Genomic DNA, 17,761 nt, shown 5'->3' with positions numbered 1-17,761 from the left:
GCCGGCCTGCCTGCTTCCATCCATCAATTGTTCTAAATTTTTTATTACCCAATGAGCTGAGGTGGAGTCTTAGCCAGTGGTACCATCAGGGAGGTGTGTAAAGCACTTTAGGCTAGACAGCCAATCAGCTGCCAGCTTCCATCTGTCAATCAAATACAGCAGCCAATCAGAAAGCTGCCCATTGATCAGCAGGCCCTTTATGACATCACAGACAGACCCTCAGAACTATCTGTGCATGTCTAATGGCTGGCTTTCAGTTGGGCAGGTGGGTGGCAGAGGGAGGGGATGTCTGTCTCATTTCTCCTGAAAATTGCGGTTTTTCTGCGTTTACGGGAAAAGTTGAGGTCCGACGCGCAAAAGTGGGGTATCGTAGAAATCACATTTTAAAGACGCACATTTCTGACTCCCCAAAAATGGGCATTTCAAATGAAAAATGAGTCCAGTTAACAAAATAGGGTGAATAAGTATGTATTTCAGGGGTGAGTTAGCAGGTTATTGGGGAAGTAAGTCCTGATATTTTTGGAGGTTGCAGGGGCCACTACACCATTCAAAATAGGCAGGCTTTAGCATATGCAGTTAGGCCCTGTAGGATGATTTTAGCTAAAAAGTGCCCCAAACACTCGAACGGGCCTGTATCTGGGAAGGGAAAATATGGGAAACATGACTTAGACACCAAATGATACACTGTATGCCATGTTTCCAAATTTTTATGCACAGTGGTTACAGCATGAAGCGAATGCATGTGAAAATACAAAGGTGCATTGCATTAAACAAGTCCAATGAGCGTCCCAAAATGGCCGGCCTGCCTGCTTTCATCCATCAATTGTTCTAAATTTTTCATTACCCAATGAGCTGAGGTGTAGTCTTAGCCAGTGGTACCATCAGGGAGGTGTGTAAAGCACTTTAGGCTAGACAGCCAATCAGCTGCCAGCTTCCATCTGTCAATCAAATACAGCAGCCAATCAGAAAGCTGCCCATTGATCAGCAGGCCCTTTATGACATCACAGACAGACCCTCAGAACTATCTATGCATGTCTAATGGCTGGCTGTCAGTTGGGCGGGTGGGTGGCAGAGGGAGGGGATGTCTGTCTCATTTCTCCTGAAAATTGCGTTTTTTCTGCGTTTACGGGAAAAGTTGAGGTCCGACGCGCAAAAGTGGGGTATCGTAGAAATCACCTTTTAAAGACGCACATGTCTGCCCCCCCAAAAATGGGCATTTCAAATGAGAAATTAGTCCAATTAACAAAATAGTGTGAATAAGTATGTATTTCAGGGGTGAGTTAGCAGGTTATTGGGGAAGTAAGTCCTGATATTTTTGGAGGTTGCAGGGGCCACTAGACCATTCAAAATAGGCAGGCTTTAGCATATGCAGTTAGGCCCCGTAGGATGATTTTAGCTAAAAAGTGCCCCAAACACTCAAACGGGCTAGTATCTGGGAAGGAAAAACATGGGAAACATGACTTAGACACCAAATGATACACTGTATGCCATGTTTCCAAATTTTTATGCACAGTGGTTACAGCATGAAGCGAATGCATGTGAAAATACAAAGGTGCATTGCATTAAATAAGTCCAATGAGCGTCCCAAAATGGCCGGCCTGCCTGCTTCCATCCATCAATTGTTCTAAATTTTTTATTACCCAATGAGCTGAGGTGGAGTCTTAGCCAGTGGTACCATCAGGGAGGTGTGTAAAGCACTTTAGGCTAGACAGCCAATCAGCTGCCAGCTTCCATCTGTCAATGAAATATAGCAGCCAATCAGAAAGCTGCCCATTGATCAGCAGGCCCTTTATGACATCACAGACAGACCCTCAGAACTATCTGTGCATGTCTAATGGCTGGCTTTCAGTTGGGCAGGTGGGTGGCAGAGGGAGGGGATGTCTGTCTCATTTCTCCTGAAAATTGCGGTTTTTCTGCGTTTACGGGAAAAGTTGAGGTCCGACGCGCAAAAGTGGGGTATCGTAGAAATCACATTTTAAAGACGCACATTTCTGACTCCCCAAAAATGGGCATTTCAAATGAAAAATGAGTCCAGTTAACAAAATAGAGTGAATAAGTATGTATTTCAGGGGTGAGTTAGCAGGTTATTGGGGAAGTAAGTCCTGATATTTTTGGAGGTTGCAGGGGCCACTACACCATTCAAAATAGGCAGGCTTTAGCATATGCAGTTAGGCCCTGTAGGATGATTTTAGCTAAAAAGTGCCCCAAACACTCGAACGGGCCTGTATCTGGGAAGGGAAAATATGGGAAACATGACTTAGACACCAAATGATACACTGTATGCCATGTTTCCAAATTTTTATGCACAGTGGTTACAGCATGAAGCGAATGCATGTGAAAATACAAAGGTGCATTGCATTAAACAAGTCCAATGAGCGTCCCAAAATGGCCGGCCTGCCTGCTTTCATCCATCAATTGTTCTAAATTTTTCATTACCCAATGAGCTGAGGTGGAGTCTTAGCCAGTGGTACCATCAGGGAGGTGTATAAAGCACTTTAGGCTAGACAGCCAATCAGCTGCCAGTTTCCATCTGTCAATCAAATACAGCAGCCAATCAGAAAGCTGCCCATTGATCAGCAGGCCCTTTATGACATCAAAGACAGACCCTCAGAACTATCTGTGCATGTCTAATGGCTGGCTGTCAGTTGGGCGGGTGGGTGTCAGAGGGAGGGGATGTCGGTCTCGTTTCTCCTGAAAAAATGCGTTTTTTCTGCGTTTACGGGAAAAGTTGAGGTCCGACGCGCAAAAGTGGGGTATCGTAGAAATCACCTTTTAAAGACGCACATTTCTGGCCCCCCAAAAATGGTCATTTTAAATGAGAAATAAGTCCAATTAACAAAATAGGGTGAATATGTATGTATTTTAGGGGTGAGTTAGCAGGTTATTGGGGAAGTAAATTCTGATATTTTTGGAGGTTGCAGGGGCAACTACACCATTCAAAATAGGTAGGCTTTAGCATATGCAGTTAGGCCCTGTAGGATGATTTTAGCTAAAAAGTGCCCCAAACACTCAAACGGGCTTGTATCTGGGAAGGGAAAATATGGGAAACATGACTTAGACACCAAATGATACACTGTATGCCATGTTTCCAATTTTTTATGCACAGTGGTTACAGCATGAAGCGAATGCATGTGAAAATACAAAGGTGCATTGCATTAAACAAGTCCAATGAGCGTCCCAAAATGGCCGGCCTGCCTGCTTTCATCCATCAATTGTTCTAAATTTTTCATTACCCAATGAGCTGAGGTGGAGTCTTAGCCAGTGGTACCATCACGGAGGTGTGTAAAGCACTTTAGGCTAGACAGCCAATTAGCTGCCAGCTTCCATCTGTCAATCAAATACAGCAGCCAATCAGAAAGCTGCCCATTGATCAGCAGGCCCTTTATGACATCACAGACAGACCCTCAGAACTATATGTGCATGTCTAATGGCTGGCTTTCAGTTGGACGGGTGGGTGGCAGAGGGAGGGGATGTCTGTCTCGTTTCTCCTGAAAATTGCGTTTTTTCTGCGTTTACGGGAAAAGTTGAGGTCCGACGCGCAAAAGTGGGGTAATGTAGAAATCACCTTTTAAAGACGCACATTTCTGGCCCCCCAAAAATGGGCATTTTAAATGAGAAATAAGTCCAATTAACAAAATAGGGTGAATATGTATGTATTTCAGGGGTGAGTTAGCAGGTTATTGGGGAAGTAAATCCTGATATTTTTGGAGGTTGCAGGGGCAACTACACCATTCAAAATAGGTAGGCTTTAGCATATGCAGTTAGGCCCTGTAGGATGATTTTAGCTAAAAAGTGCCCCAAACACTCAAACGGGCTTGTATCTGGGAAGGGAAAATATGGGAAACATGACTTAGACACCAAATGATACACTGTATGCCATGTTTCCAAATTTTTATGCACAGTGGTTACAGCATGAAGCGAATGCATGTGAAAAAACAAAGGTGCATTGCATTAAACAAGTCCAATGAGCGTCCCAAAATGGCCGGCCTGCCTGCTTTCATCCATCAATTGTTCTAAATTTTTCATTACCCAATGAGCTGAGGTGGAGTCTTAGCCAGTGGTACCATCAGGGAGGTGTGTAAAGCACTTTAGGCTAGACAGCCAATTAGCTGCCAGCTTCCATCTGTCAATCAAATACAGCAGCCAATCAGAAAGCTGCCCATTGATCAGCAGGCCCTTTATGACATCACAGACAGACCCTCAGAACTATCTGTGCATGTCTAATGGCTGGCTTTCAGTTGGACGGGTGGGTGGCAGAGGGAGGGGATGTCTGTCTCGTTTCTCCTGAAAATTGCGTTTTTTCTGCGTTTACGGGAAAAGTTGAGGTCCGACGCGCAAAAGTGGGGTAATGTAGAAATCACCTTATAAAGACGCACATTTCTGGCTTCCCAAAAATCTGCATTTCAAATGAGAAATGAGTCCAATGAACAAAATAGGGTGAATAAGTATGTATTTCAGGGGTGAGTTAGCAGGTTATTGGGGAAGTAAGTCCTGATATTTTTGGAGGTTGCAGGGGCCACTACACCATTCAAAATAGGCAGGCTTTAGCATATGCAGTTAGGCCCTGTAGGATGATTTTAGCTAAAAAGTGCCCCAAACACTGAAACGGGCTTGTATCTGGGAAGGGAAAATATGGGAAACATGACTTAGACACCAAATGATACACTGTATGCAATGTTTCCAAATTTTTATGCAAAGTGGTTACAGCATGAAGCGAATGCATGTGAAAATACAAAGGTGCATTGCATTAAACAAGTCCAATGAGCGTCCCAAAATGGCCGGCCTGCCTGCTTTCATCCATCAATTGTTCTAAATTTTTCATTACCCAATGAGCTGAGGTGGAGTCTTAGCCAGTAGTACCATCAGGGAGGTGTGTAAAGCACTTTAGGCTAGACAGCCAATCAGCTGCCAGCTTCCATCTGTCAATCAAATACAGCAACCAATCAGAAAGCTGCCCATTGATCAGCAGGCCCTTTATGACATCACAAACAGACCCTCAGAACTATCTGTGCATGTCTAATGGCTGGCTGTCAGTTGGGCGGGTGGGTGGCAGAGGGAGGGGATGTCTGTCTCGTTTCTCCTGAAAATTGCGGTTTTTCTGCGTTTACGGGAAAAGTTGAGGTCCGACGCGCAAAAGTGGGGTATCGTAGAAATCACCTTTTAAAGACGCACATTTCTGGCCCCCCAAAAATGGGCATTTCAAATGAGAAATGAGTCCAATGAACAAAATAGGGTGAATAAGTATGTATTTCAGGGGTGAGTTAGCAGGTTATTGGGGAAGTAAGTCTTGATATTTTTGGAGGTTGCAGGGGCCACTAGACCATTTAAAATAGGCAGGCTTTAGCATATGCAGTTAGGCCCCGTAGGATGATTTTAGCTAAAAAGTGCCCCAAACACTCAAACGGGCTAGTATCTGGGAAGGAAAAACATGGGAAACATGACTTAGACACCAAATGATACACTGTATGCCATGTTTCCAAATTTTTATGCACAGTGGTTACAGCATGAAGCGAATGCATGTGAAAATACAAAGGTGCATTGCATTAAACAAGTCCAATGAGCATCCCAAAATGGCCGGCCTGCCTGCTTTCATCCATCAATTGTTCTAAATTTTTCATTACCCAATGAGCTGAGGTGGAGTCTTAGCCAGTGGTACCATCAGGGAGGTGTGTAAAGCACTTTAGGCTAGACAGCCAATCAGCTGCCAGCTTCAATCTGTCAATCAAATACAGCAGCCAATCAGAAAGCTGCCCATTGATCAGCAGGCCCTTTATGACATCACAGACAGACCCTCAGAACTATCTGTGCATGTCTAATGGCTGGCTGTCAGTTGGGCGGGTGGGTGGCAGAGGGAGGGGATGTCTGTCTCGTTTCTCCTGAAAATTGCGGTTTTTCTGCGTTTACGGGAAAAGTTGAGGTCCGACGCGCAAAAGTGGGGTATCATAGAAATCACTGTTTAAAGACGCACATTTCTGGCCCCCCAAAAATGGGCATTTCAAATGAGAAATGAGTCCAATTAACAAAATAGGGTGAATAAGTAGGTATTTCAGGGGTGAGTTAGCAGGTTATTGGGGAAGTAAATCCTGATATTTTTGGAGGTTGCAGGGGCAACTACACCATTTAAAATAGGCAGGCTTTAGCATATGCAGTTAGGCCCCGTAGGATGATTTTAGCTAAAAAGTGCCCCAAACACTCAAACGGGCTAGTATCTGGGAAGGAAAAACATGTGAAACATGACTTAGACACCAAATGATACACTGTATGCCATGTTTCCAAATTTTTATGCCCAGTGGTTACAGCATGAAGCGAATGCATGTGAAAATACAAAGGTGCATTGCATTAAACAAGTCCAATGAGCGTCCCAAAATGGCCGGCCTGCCTGCTTTCATCCATCAATTGTTCTAAATTTTTCATTACCCAATGAGCTGAGGTGGAGTCTTAACCAGTGGTACCATCAGGGAGGTGTGTAAAGCACTTTAGGCTAGACAGCCAATCAGCTGCCAGCTTCCATCTGTCAATCAAATACAGCAGCCAATCAGTAAGCTGCTTATTGATCAGCAGGCCCTTTATGACATCACAGACAGACCCTCAGAACTATCTGTGCATGTCTAATGGCTGGCTGTCAGTTGGGCGGGTGGGTGGCAGAGGGAGGGGATGTCTGTCTCGTTTCTCCTGAAAATTGCGGTTTTTCTGCGTTTACGGGAAAAGTTGAGGTCCGACGCGCAAAAGTGGGGTATTGTAGAAATCACCTTTTAAAGACGCACATTTCTGGCTCCCCAAAAATGGGCATTTCAAATGAGAAATGAGTCCAATGAACAAAATAGGGTGAATAAGTATGTATTTCAGGGGTGAGTTAGCAGGTTATTGGGGAAGTAAGTCCTGATATTTTTGGAGGTTGCAGGGGCCACTACACCATTCAAAATAGGCAGGCTTTAGCATATGCAGTTAGGCCCTGTAGGATGATTTTAGCTAAAAATTGCCCCAAACACTCAAACAGGCTTGTATCTGGGAAGGGAAAATATGGGAAACATGACTTAGACACCAAATGATACACTGTATGCCATGTTTCCAAATTTTTATGCACAGTGGTTACAGCATGAAGCGAATGCATGTGAATATACAAAGGTGCATTGCATTAAACAAGTCCACTGAGCGTCCCAAAATGGCCGGCCTGCCTGCTTTCATCCATCAATTGTTCTAAATTTTTCATTACCCAATGAGCTGAGGTGGAGTCTTAGCGAGTGGTACCATCAGGGAGGTGTATAAAGCACTTTAGGCTAGACAGCCAATCAGCTGCCAGCTTCCATCTGTCAATCAAATACAGCAGCCAATCAGAAAGCTGCCCATTGATCAGCAGGCCCTTTATGACATCACAGACAGACCCTCAGAACTATCTGTGCATGTCTAATGGCTGGCTGTCAGTTGGGCGGGTGGGTGGCAGAGGGAGGGGATGTCTGTCTCGTTTCTCCTGAAAATTGCGGTTTTTCTGCGTTTACGGGAAAAGTTGAGGTCCGACGCGCAAAAGTGGGGTATCATAGAAATCACTGTTTAAAGACGCACATTTCTGGCCCCCCAAAAATGGGCATTTCAAATGAGAAATGAGTCCAATTAACAAAATAGGGTGAATAAGTAGGTATTTCAGGGGTGAGTTAGCAGGTTATTGGGGAAGTAAATCCTGATATTTTTGGAGGTTGCAGGGGCAACTACACCATTTAAAATAGGCAGGCTTTAGCATATGCAGTTAGGCCCTGTAGGATGATTTTAGCTAAAAAGTGCCCCAAACACTCAAACGGGCTTGTATCTGGGAAGGGAAAATATGGGAAACATGACTTAGACACCAAATGATACACTGTATGCCATATTTCCAAATTTTTATGCACAGTGGTTACAGCATTAAGCGAATGCATGTGAAAATACAAAGGTGCATTGCATTAAACAAGTCCAATGAGCGTCCCAAAATGGCCGGCCTGCCTGCTTTCATCCATCAATTGTTCTAAATTTTTCATTACCCAATGAGCTGAGGTGGAGTCTTAGCCAGTGGTACCATCAGGGAGGTATGTAAAGCACTTTAGGCTAGACAGCCAATCAGCTGCCAGCTTCCATCTGTCAATCAAATACAGCAGCCAATCAGAAAGCTGCCCATTGATCAGCAGGCCCTTTATGACATCACAGACAGACCCTCAGAACTATCTGTGCATGTCTAATGGCTGGCTGTCAGTTGGGCGGGTGGGTGGCAGAGGGAGGAGATGTCTGTCTCGTTTCTCCTGAAAATTGCGTTTTTTCTGCGTTTACGGGAAAAGTTGAGGTCGGACGCGCAAAAGAGGGGTATCGTAGAAATCACCTTTTAAAGACGCACATTTCAGGCCCCCCAAAAATGGGCATTTTAAATGAGAAATGAGTCCAATGAACAAAATAGGGTGAATAATTATGTATTTCAGGGGTGAGTTAGCAGGTTATTGGGGAAGTAAGTCCTGATATTTTTGGAGGTTGCAGGGGCCACTAGACCATTCAAAATAGGCAGGCTTTAGCATATGCAGTTAGGCCCCATAGGATGATTTTAGCTAAAAAGTGCCCCAAACACTCAAACGGGCTAGTATCTGGGAAGGAAAAACATGTGAAACATGACTTAGACACCAAATGATACACTGTATGCCATGTTTCCAAATTTTTATGCCCAGTGGTTACAGCATGAAGCGAATGCATGTGAAAATACAAAGGTGCATTGCATTAAACAAGTCCAATGAGCATCCCAAAATGGCCGGCCTGCCTGCTTTCATCCATCAATTGTTCTAAATTTTTCATTACCCAATGAGCTGAGGTGGAGTCTTAACCAGTGGTACCATCAGGGAGGTGTGTAAAGCACTTTAGGCTAGACAGCCAATCAGCTGCCAGCTTCCATCTGTCAATCAAATACAGCAGCCAATCAGTAAGCTGCCCATTGATCAGCAGGCCCTTTATGACATCACAGACAGACCCTCAGAACTATCTGTGCATGTCTAATGGCTGGCTGTCAGTTGGGCGGGTGGGTGGCAGAGGGAGGGGATGTCTGTCTCGTTTCTCCTGAAAATTGCGGTTTTTCTGCGTTTACGGGAAAAGTTGAGGTCCGACGCGCAAAAGTGGGGTATTGTAGAAATCACCTTTTAAAGACGCACATTTCTGGCTCCCCAAAAATGGGCATTTCAAATGAGAAATGAGTCCAATGAACAAAATAGGGTGAATAAGTATGTATTTCAGGGGTGAGTTAGCAGGTTATTGGGGAAGTAAGTCCTGATATTTTTGGAGGTTGCAGGGGCCACTACACCATTCAAAATAGGCAGGCTTTAGCATATGCAGTTAGGCCCTGTAGGATGATTTTAGCTAAAAATTGCCCCAAACACTCAAACAGGCTTGTATCTGGGAAGGGAAAATATGGGAAACATGACTTAGACACCAAATGATACACTGTATGCCATGTTTCCAAATTTTTATGCACAGTGGTTACAGCATGAAGCGAATGCATGTGAATATACAAAGGTGCATTGCATTAAACAAGTCCACTGAGCGTCCCAAAATGGCCGGCCTGCCTGCTTTCATCCATCAATTGTTCTAAATTTTTCATTACCCAATGAGCTGAGGTGGAGTCTTAGCGAGTGGTACCATCAGGGAGGTGTATAAAGCACTTTAGGCTAGACAGCCAATCAGCTGCCAGCTTCCATCTGTCAATCAAATACAGCAGCCAATCAGAAAGCTGCCCATTGATCAGCAGGCCCTTTATGACATCACAGACAGACCCTCAGAACTATCTGTGTTTGTCTAATGGCTGGCTGTCAGATGGGCGGGTGGGTGGCAGAGGGAGGGGATGTCTGTCTCGTTTCTCCTGAAAATTGCGGTTTTTCTGCATTTACGGGAAAAGTTGAGGTCCGATGCGCAAAAGTGGGGTATCGTAGAAATCACCTTTTAAAGATGCACATTTCTGGCCCCCCAAAAATGGGCATTTCAAATGAGAAATGAGTCCAATTAACAAAATAGGGTGAATAAGTATGTATTTCAGGGGTGAGTTAGCAGGTTATTGGGGAAGTAAGTCCTGATATTTTTGGAGGTTGCAGGGGCCACTAGACCATTCAAAATAGGCAGGCTTTAGCATATGCAGTTAGGCCCCGTAGGATGATTTTAGCTAAAAAGTGCCACAAACACTCAAACGGGCTAGTATCTGGGAAGGAAAAACATGGGAAACATGACTTAGACACCAAATGATACACTGTATGCCATGTTTCCAAATTTTTATGCACAGTTGTTACAGCATGAAGTGAATGCATGTGAAAATACAAAGGTGCATTGCATTAAACAAGTCCAATGAGCATCCCAAAATGGCCGGCCTGCCTGCTTTCATCCATCAATTGTTCTAAATTTTTCATTACCCAATGAGCTGAGGTGGAGTCTTAGCCAGTGGCAGTGACGTGCGGTGAGGTTAGTGACAGGTGAGGCAGGAGCTTTTGCGAAATGGGAACAAGTCCCGCCAGTGCCGTAACTAGACATTTTGGTGCCCTGCACCAGAAAAGGAATTTGTGCCCCCCTATACTGAAAAACAAGTATTCATTTGGCTTCATGGAAAAGGGGCGTGGTCACATAATAGTACCAATACCACTGTAATGCCCCTCATACATTATGCCGTACACTTTAATGCCCATATTACATTATGCTGCACACTGTAATGCCCATATAACATTATTGGCGGATTGGGTTGGAAAACCAGCCTGGGAAATTGATGGAAGCAGCCCTAATAGGGGCGGGGTCAGTTGAGGGGGTGTGGTCAGTCAAGACTGTCAGGGAGCTTCCTTATAGGGCCTGATTCTGAGATGGATGCATCTGCAGCCTTCCTTATACTTTCACCAGCCCTATGCCATGTGCAGATCATCATTGGCCTCCAATGTCGGTGACTCAATGTTTCTGTACAAAACTACTATCAGAAACACGCCCATACTGCGTTACCTCTGCATTTGGTTAGCCAACCCCCTGTAACTGCCTTGGGAAGCCCAAAACATCTTAATCTGTACTGTAACTTTGAATGCAGAGCATCAGTAGGCATTTGCAGTGCATACACATGCACAGACTAAGAACATTTTGGCCCCAACAGGAAGAAACACACAGATTGGCCAATATTGTGGTTGGGGGGGCCCAAGATAAAATCTCAGTTTGGCACCCCTAGCATCTTGGCACCTTTGTCCAGTCACTTGTATCTGTATGAAACTCTAAGTAGTGAGTTGCCCCCTGTACACATTATGTCAGGTAGCTCCGCTTATTCAAATTATGCCAGTTTACGCCCTTATGCACATTATGTCTAATAGAGCCAATTACACATATTATGCCAGCTACAGTAGAGCCGCTTATAAACATTATGCCAAGTAAAGCCCCTGGTACACATTATGTGTGTTAGAGCCCATAACATACATTAAGCCAGGTAGAGTCACTTCTACACATTATGCCAAGTAGAGTTACTTATGAACATTATGCCAGGTAGAGCTCATAACACATTATACCAGGTAGCATCACTAATACACATTATGCCAGATAGCGTCGCTTATACACATTATGCCTGGCAGAGCCCATAACACACATTATGCCAGGTAGAGATGCTTATAGACATTATGCCAGGTTGAGTCGCTTGTACACATTATGCCAGGTAGGGTCGCTTATACACATTATGCCAGGTAGAGCCGATTACACACATTATGCGAGATAGAGCTGCTTATACACACTACACCAGGTAGAGAAATAGCAAGCAGCAAGGTGAGCCCACACTGCAGCCACGCTCACTTAAGCCGTGTACACACAGCTGCGATAGGGGCTGAAATCGCTGGGAATATGGTCGCTGGCGACCATATTGCCAGTGATGGGAGTGTGCCCTGGCGATAAATCGCCAGGTGCGCGCTCCCGTTTTCAGCCCCGTTCTAATCGCTGGTTGCAGGAGCGACCAGCTGATTACCTATGCGGCACCGCCCGTTCCCTTTCATCAGCGACCATTTCTGGTCGCTGATGAAAAGGAGACCCTGAGCAATATATTGCTGAGCAATATATCTCCCCTGTGTGTATGCACCTTAACAGCCTCAGCAGAGTCCAGGCCAGGGCTGTGAATGAGGTCCCACCATGGAGCCTCTGCAGCCAGAGAACCATCTAGTTCTCTCTCCCTGCATTCTTGGCTTGATGCTGCTCAGGGCTTTGCCTCCTGTACACTATGGAAACCCGGCAGCAGCACTGTCAGCAGCCTGCCAGAGAGACCTGCGGCCAGCTATTAGGAGGCACCGCTCTTCACACTGCCAGAACCGCAGGGTAGCTGACAGTAATGATGATCACAGCAACAGAGTATAGCAGAGCAGGGACAGCACCTCTCCAGTGTGGCACCTCCCTGCTCTGCATTCAGAATTGGTGCTTTCTGTCATGATTGTAGGGAGCAAGATGCCCCCTTGCCCCCCCAATTGCATGCCCCTGCATTGGCACCACATAAAAAAAACACGTTGGCCCCCCACAGAGAACATTAAAAACACAGTGGCCTCATGGGAAATGAAACACACACACACAAATGCGGCCGTCGAGGGGGTTAAACAGCGAGGATTGCAGAAAACCAGCGATCCTCGCTGTTTAACCCCCTCGCCAGCCGCTCGCCCTATTTAACGTTTTGGGGAAATCCTCGCCGTCACAGGACGGCGAGAATTCCCCAAAACAGTGAGACCCCCGGCTAGTGCAGAAAACTTGCTGTATTTAGCCGCGAGTCTCGCTGGTTCAGGAGCCGCATACGCCAATTCCCCCTCAATCAAAAATTGGAGCGAGCGGGAATTGGCGTATGAGGGGGCTGCGTTGAATACTGACAGGGTGAGTGGTGACAGCGAGCAGGAAGCTCTGCTCACTGTCGCCGCTCGCCCACAGCATTGAATACCTGCCACAATAGCCAAAACAGGAAAAACAGGAAAAAAATTAAAAAGAAACTGCACTCTACAATAAAAAGAATATGGCGTGCAAAGTGTATGAGTCTGGGTTGGGGGGAGGGGGGGGATAGTGTGTCTAGTAGTGGGCTGACACATTGACAGACAGATGCTGACACTGACACACAAAAGGACTCTGAAACACAGACGCCGACATGCACAAATGCCAACACAAAGATGCAAACATGTGCAGATACATACACACACAAACAGATGCTGATACACAGACACACACAAATGCTGACACAAAGATGCTGCCAAATGCCAAAAGGAGCTGACACAGAAACAAATGCTGACACACTGACAGACACAAAAGCCAACACAGATGCAGACAGTGACATACACAAATACCAACACAAAGATGCTGACAGAGGCTGCCGCACACAAACGCTGACAAACTGACACACAGATGCCGACACAAAATTCTGACACACACAAACAGATAAGCAGATACTTAAATACAAACAGACCTCCCCCTCAGCACAACACATACATAAGAAATACTAACCTCCTTCCTTTTCCACCCTGCATAATGAAGCAGCAACCCTGTCAGCAGCGGCCAACATCTCCCCTCTCTGTCCCCCCTGCAGCAACCTCTGACCCACCAAAAGCTGATCAATTCTCTCTGCAGTGCCTGACAACACCGCTCCCCTCACCATCCCACAGCGGCTCAGCTCCTTCTCCCTGCGGTGCCCGGCAAACCCCCTCCATCAGACAGAGGCTCTCTTCTGCAGCAGAATGGGGCCGGGCATTAAGCTGCTTACCCGGCTGCTGATCCACTGCGCACACTGAATGTCCGTTGTTCTCCCGCTCACCCCCTCAGACGCCACCACCCGGTCCAGGTATTCTTTCTTCTCTGACTGCTGCAGTGTTGCTCACGGCTAGCGGCAGCAGGGCATGAATTGGCCGCTAGCCAGAGTAGTGAGCGGCCAGAGAACAGCAGGGCAGCCCTACTTAGTACTAATTGACCGTCCCGCACGGTGCACCACTTGTCCGTGCACTGCAGACTCAGTGACAGCGGATACAGGCTGTCAGTGTGTGACAGCCTGATCCGCTGTCCTATCACATCTGTCTCAGTGACAGGGGCGTGCTTTGATGTGGGCTGAAGGCACGTCCCTGTCACTGAAGCAAATGTGTAGGTGCCGCTTCCTCATTGCTTTTCAATGAGCTTCTCTGCCTATTTTTCGCCCTGCAATTTAGCCCCGCCCCCCGCTGCTGACAGTTTGTAATTGTCAGCGGGAGGCACGGCTCCCACTGCCTCGTAGCCTCCTGCACATCGTCTCACCACATAGATTATTAAAAAAAAATGGCAAGAAGATATATTTATTTCACAGTATATGTGATATAAATATCTTTGTATTTTTTTTTTTATAATCTATGACAGGGGAGGCTCTGCCTCCCCTGCCTCCCCTGACTGCACGTCCCTGGCCAGTGGTACCATCAGGGAGGTGTGTAAAGCACTTTAGGCTAGACAGCCAATCAGCTGCCAGCTTCCATCTGTCAATCAAATACAGCAGCCAATCAGAAAGCTGCCCATTGATCAGCAGGCCCTTTATGACATCACAGACAGACCTTCAGAACTATCTGTGCATGTCTAATGGCTGGCTTTCAGTTGGGCGGGTGGGTGGCAGAGGGAGGGGATGTCTGTCTCGTTTCTCCTGAAAATTGCGGTTTTTCTGCGTTTACGGGAAAAGTTGAGGTCCGACGCGCAAAAGTGGGGAATCGTAGATATCACCTTATAAAGACGCACATTTCTGGCTCCCCAAAAATGGGCATTTCAAATGAGAAATGAGTCCAATGAACAAAATAGGGTGAATAAGTATGTATTTCAGGGGTGAGTTAGCAGGTTATTGGGGAAGTAAGTCCTGATATTTTTGGAGGTTGCAGGGGCCACTAGACCATTCAAAATAGGCAGGCTTTAGCATATGCAGTTAGGCCCCATAGGATGATTTTAGCTAAAAAGTGCCCCAAATACTCAAACGGGCTAGTATCTGGGAAGGAAAAACATGTGAAACATGACTTAGACACCAAATGATACACTGTATGCCATGTTTCCAAATTTTTATGCCCAGTAGTTACAGCATGAAGCGAATGCATGTGAAAATACAAAGGTGCATTGCATTAAACAAGTCCAATGAGCATCCCAAAATGGCCGGCCTGCCTGCTTTCATCCATCAATTGTTCTAAATTTTTCATTACCCAATGAGCTGAGGTGGAGTCTTAACCAGTGGTACCATCAGGGAGGTGTGTAAAGCACTTTAGGCTAGACAGCCAATCAGCTGCCAGCTTCCATCTGTCAATCAAATACAGCAGCCAATCAGAAAGCTGCCCATTGATCAGCAGGACCTTTATGACATCACAGACAGACCCTCAGAACTATCTGTGTTTGTCTAATGGCTGGCTGTCAGTTGGGCGGGTGGGTGGCAGAGGGAGGGGATGTCTGTCTCGTTTCTCCTGAAAATTGTGGTTTTTCTGCATTTACGGGAAAAGTTGAGGTCCGACGCGCAAAAGTGGGGTATCGTAGAAATCACCTTTTAAAGACGCACATTTCTGGCCCCCCAAAAATGGGCATTTCAAATGAGAAATGAGTCCAATTAACAAAATAGGGTGAATAAGTATGTATTTCAGGGGTGAGTTAGCAGGGTATTGGGGAAGTAAGTCCTGATATTTTTGGAGGTTGCAGGGGCCACTAGACCATTCAAAATAGGCAGGCTTTAGCATATGCAGTTAGGCCCCGTAGGATGATTTTAGCTAAAAAGTGCCCCAAACACTCAAACGGGCTAGTATCTGGGAAGGAAAAACATGGGAAACATGACTTAGACACCAAATGATACACTGTATGCCATGTTTCCAAATTTTTATGCACAGTTGTTACAGCATGAAGCGAATGCATGTGAAAATACAAAGGTGCATTGCATTAAACAAGTCCAATGAGCGTCCCAAAATGGCCGGCCTGCCTGCTTTCATCCATCAATTGTTCTAAATTTTTCATTACCCAATGAGCTGAGGTGGAGTCTTAGCCAGTGGTACCATCAGGGAGGTGTGTAAAGCACTTTAGGCTAGACAGCCAATCAGCTGCCAGCTTCCATCTGTCAATCAAATACAGCAGCCAATCAGAAAGCTGCCCATTGATCAGCAGGCCCTTTATGACATCACAGACAGACCTTCAGAACTATCTGTGCATGTCTAATGGCTGGCTTTCAGTTGGGCGGGTGGGTGGCAGAGGGAGGGGATGTCTGTCTCGTTTCTCCTGAAAATTGCGGTTTTTCTGCGTTTACGGGAAAAGTTGAGGTCCGACGCGCAAAAGTGGGGTATTGTAGAAATCATCTTTTAAAGACGCACATTTCTGGCTCCCCAAAAATGGGCATTTCAAATGAGAAATGAGTCCAATGAACAAAATAGGGTGAATAAGTAGGTATTTCAGGGGTGAGTTAGCAGGTTATTGGGGAAGTAAATCCTGATATTTTTGGAGTTTGCAGGGGCAACTACACCATTCAAAATAGGCAGGCTTTAGCATATGCAGTTAGGCCCTGTAGAATGATTTTAGCTAAAAAGTGCCCCAAACACTCAAACGGGCTTGTATCTGGGAAGGGAAAATATGGGAAACATGACTTAGACACCAAATGATACACTGTATGCCATGTTTCCAAATTTTTATGCACAGTGGTTACAGCATGAAGCGAATGCATGTGAAAATACAAAGGTGCATTGCATTAAACAAGTCCAATGAGCGTCCCAAAATGGCCGGCCTGCCTGCTTTCATCCATCAATTGTTCTAAATTTTTCATTACCCAATGAGCTGAGGTGGAGTCTTAGCCAGTGGTACCATCAGGGAGGTGTGTAATGCACTTTAGGCTAGACAGCCAATCAGCTGCCAGCTTCCATCTGTCAATCGAATACAGCAGCCAATCAGAAAGCTGCCCATTGATCAGCAGGCCCTTTATGACATCACAGACAGACCCTCAGAACTATCTGTGCATGTCTAATGGCTGGCTTTCAGTTGGGCGGGTGGGTGGCAGAGGGAGGGGATGTCTGTCTCGTTTCTCCTGAAAATTGCGGTTTTTCTGCGTTTACGGGAAAAGTTGAGGTCCGACGCGCAAAAGTGGGGTATCGTAGAAATCACCTTATAAAGACGCACATTTCTGGCCCCCCAAAAATGGGCATTTCAAATGAGAAATGAGTCCAATTAACAAAATAGGGTGAATAAGTATGTATTTCAGGGGTGAGTTAGCAGGTTATTGGGGAAGTAAGTCCTGATATTTTTGGAGGTTGCAGGGGCCACTAGTCCATTCAAAATAGGCAGGCTTTAGCATATGCAGTTAGGCCCCGTAGGATGATTTTAGCTAAAAAGTGCCCCAAACACTCAAACGGGCTTGTATCTGGGAAGGAAAAACATGGGAAACATGACTTAGACACCAAATGATACACTGTATGCCATGTTTCCAAATTTTTATGCACAGTGGTTACAGCATGAAGCGAATGCATGTGAAAATACAAAGGTGCATTGCATTAAACAAGTCCAATGAGCATCCCAAAATGGCCGGCCTGCCTGCTTTCATCCATCAATTGTTCTAAATTTTTCATTACCCAATGAGATGAGGTGGAGTCTTAGCCAGTGGTACCATCAGGGAGGTGTGTAAAGCACTTTAGGCTAGACAGCCAATCAGCTGCCAGCTTCCATCTGTCAATCAAATACAGCAGCCAATCAGAAAGCTGCCCATTGATCAGCAGGCCCTTTATGACATCACAGACAGACCCTCAGAACTATCTGTGCATGTCTAATGGCTGGCTTTCAGTTGGGCAGG

The 17,761-nt window shown here is 45.7% G+C and overlaps 1 protein-coding gene across 1 annotated transcript in view; it reads left to right on the top strand.

Moving 5' to 3' along the window:
• The first annotated feature begins 12,123 nt into the window (after nt 1–12,123).
• Nucleotides 12,124–17,761, top strand: part of LOC146009599 (uncharacterized) — a 186,029-nt gene continuing 180,391 nt past the window's right edge. The window contains exon 1 of the mRNA XM_083150048.1: nt 12,124–12,316. Within this exon, the coding sequence (XP_083006174.1) occupies nt 12,124–12,316 (193 nt within the window). The remainder of the gene's footprint in view (nt 12,317–17,761) is intronic.

This window comes from Crinia signifera, chromosome 6, assembly GCF_055691185.1.
Source record: "Crinia signifera chromosome 6, ASM5569118v1, whole genome shotgun sequence".
Taxonomy (NCBI): domain Eukaryota; kingdom Metazoa; phylum Chordata; class Amphibia; order Anura; family Myobatrachidae; genus Crinia; species Crinia signifera.
Note: the sequence above shows the minus strand (reverse complement) of the source record. Positions and strands in the feature narration are given on the sequence as shown.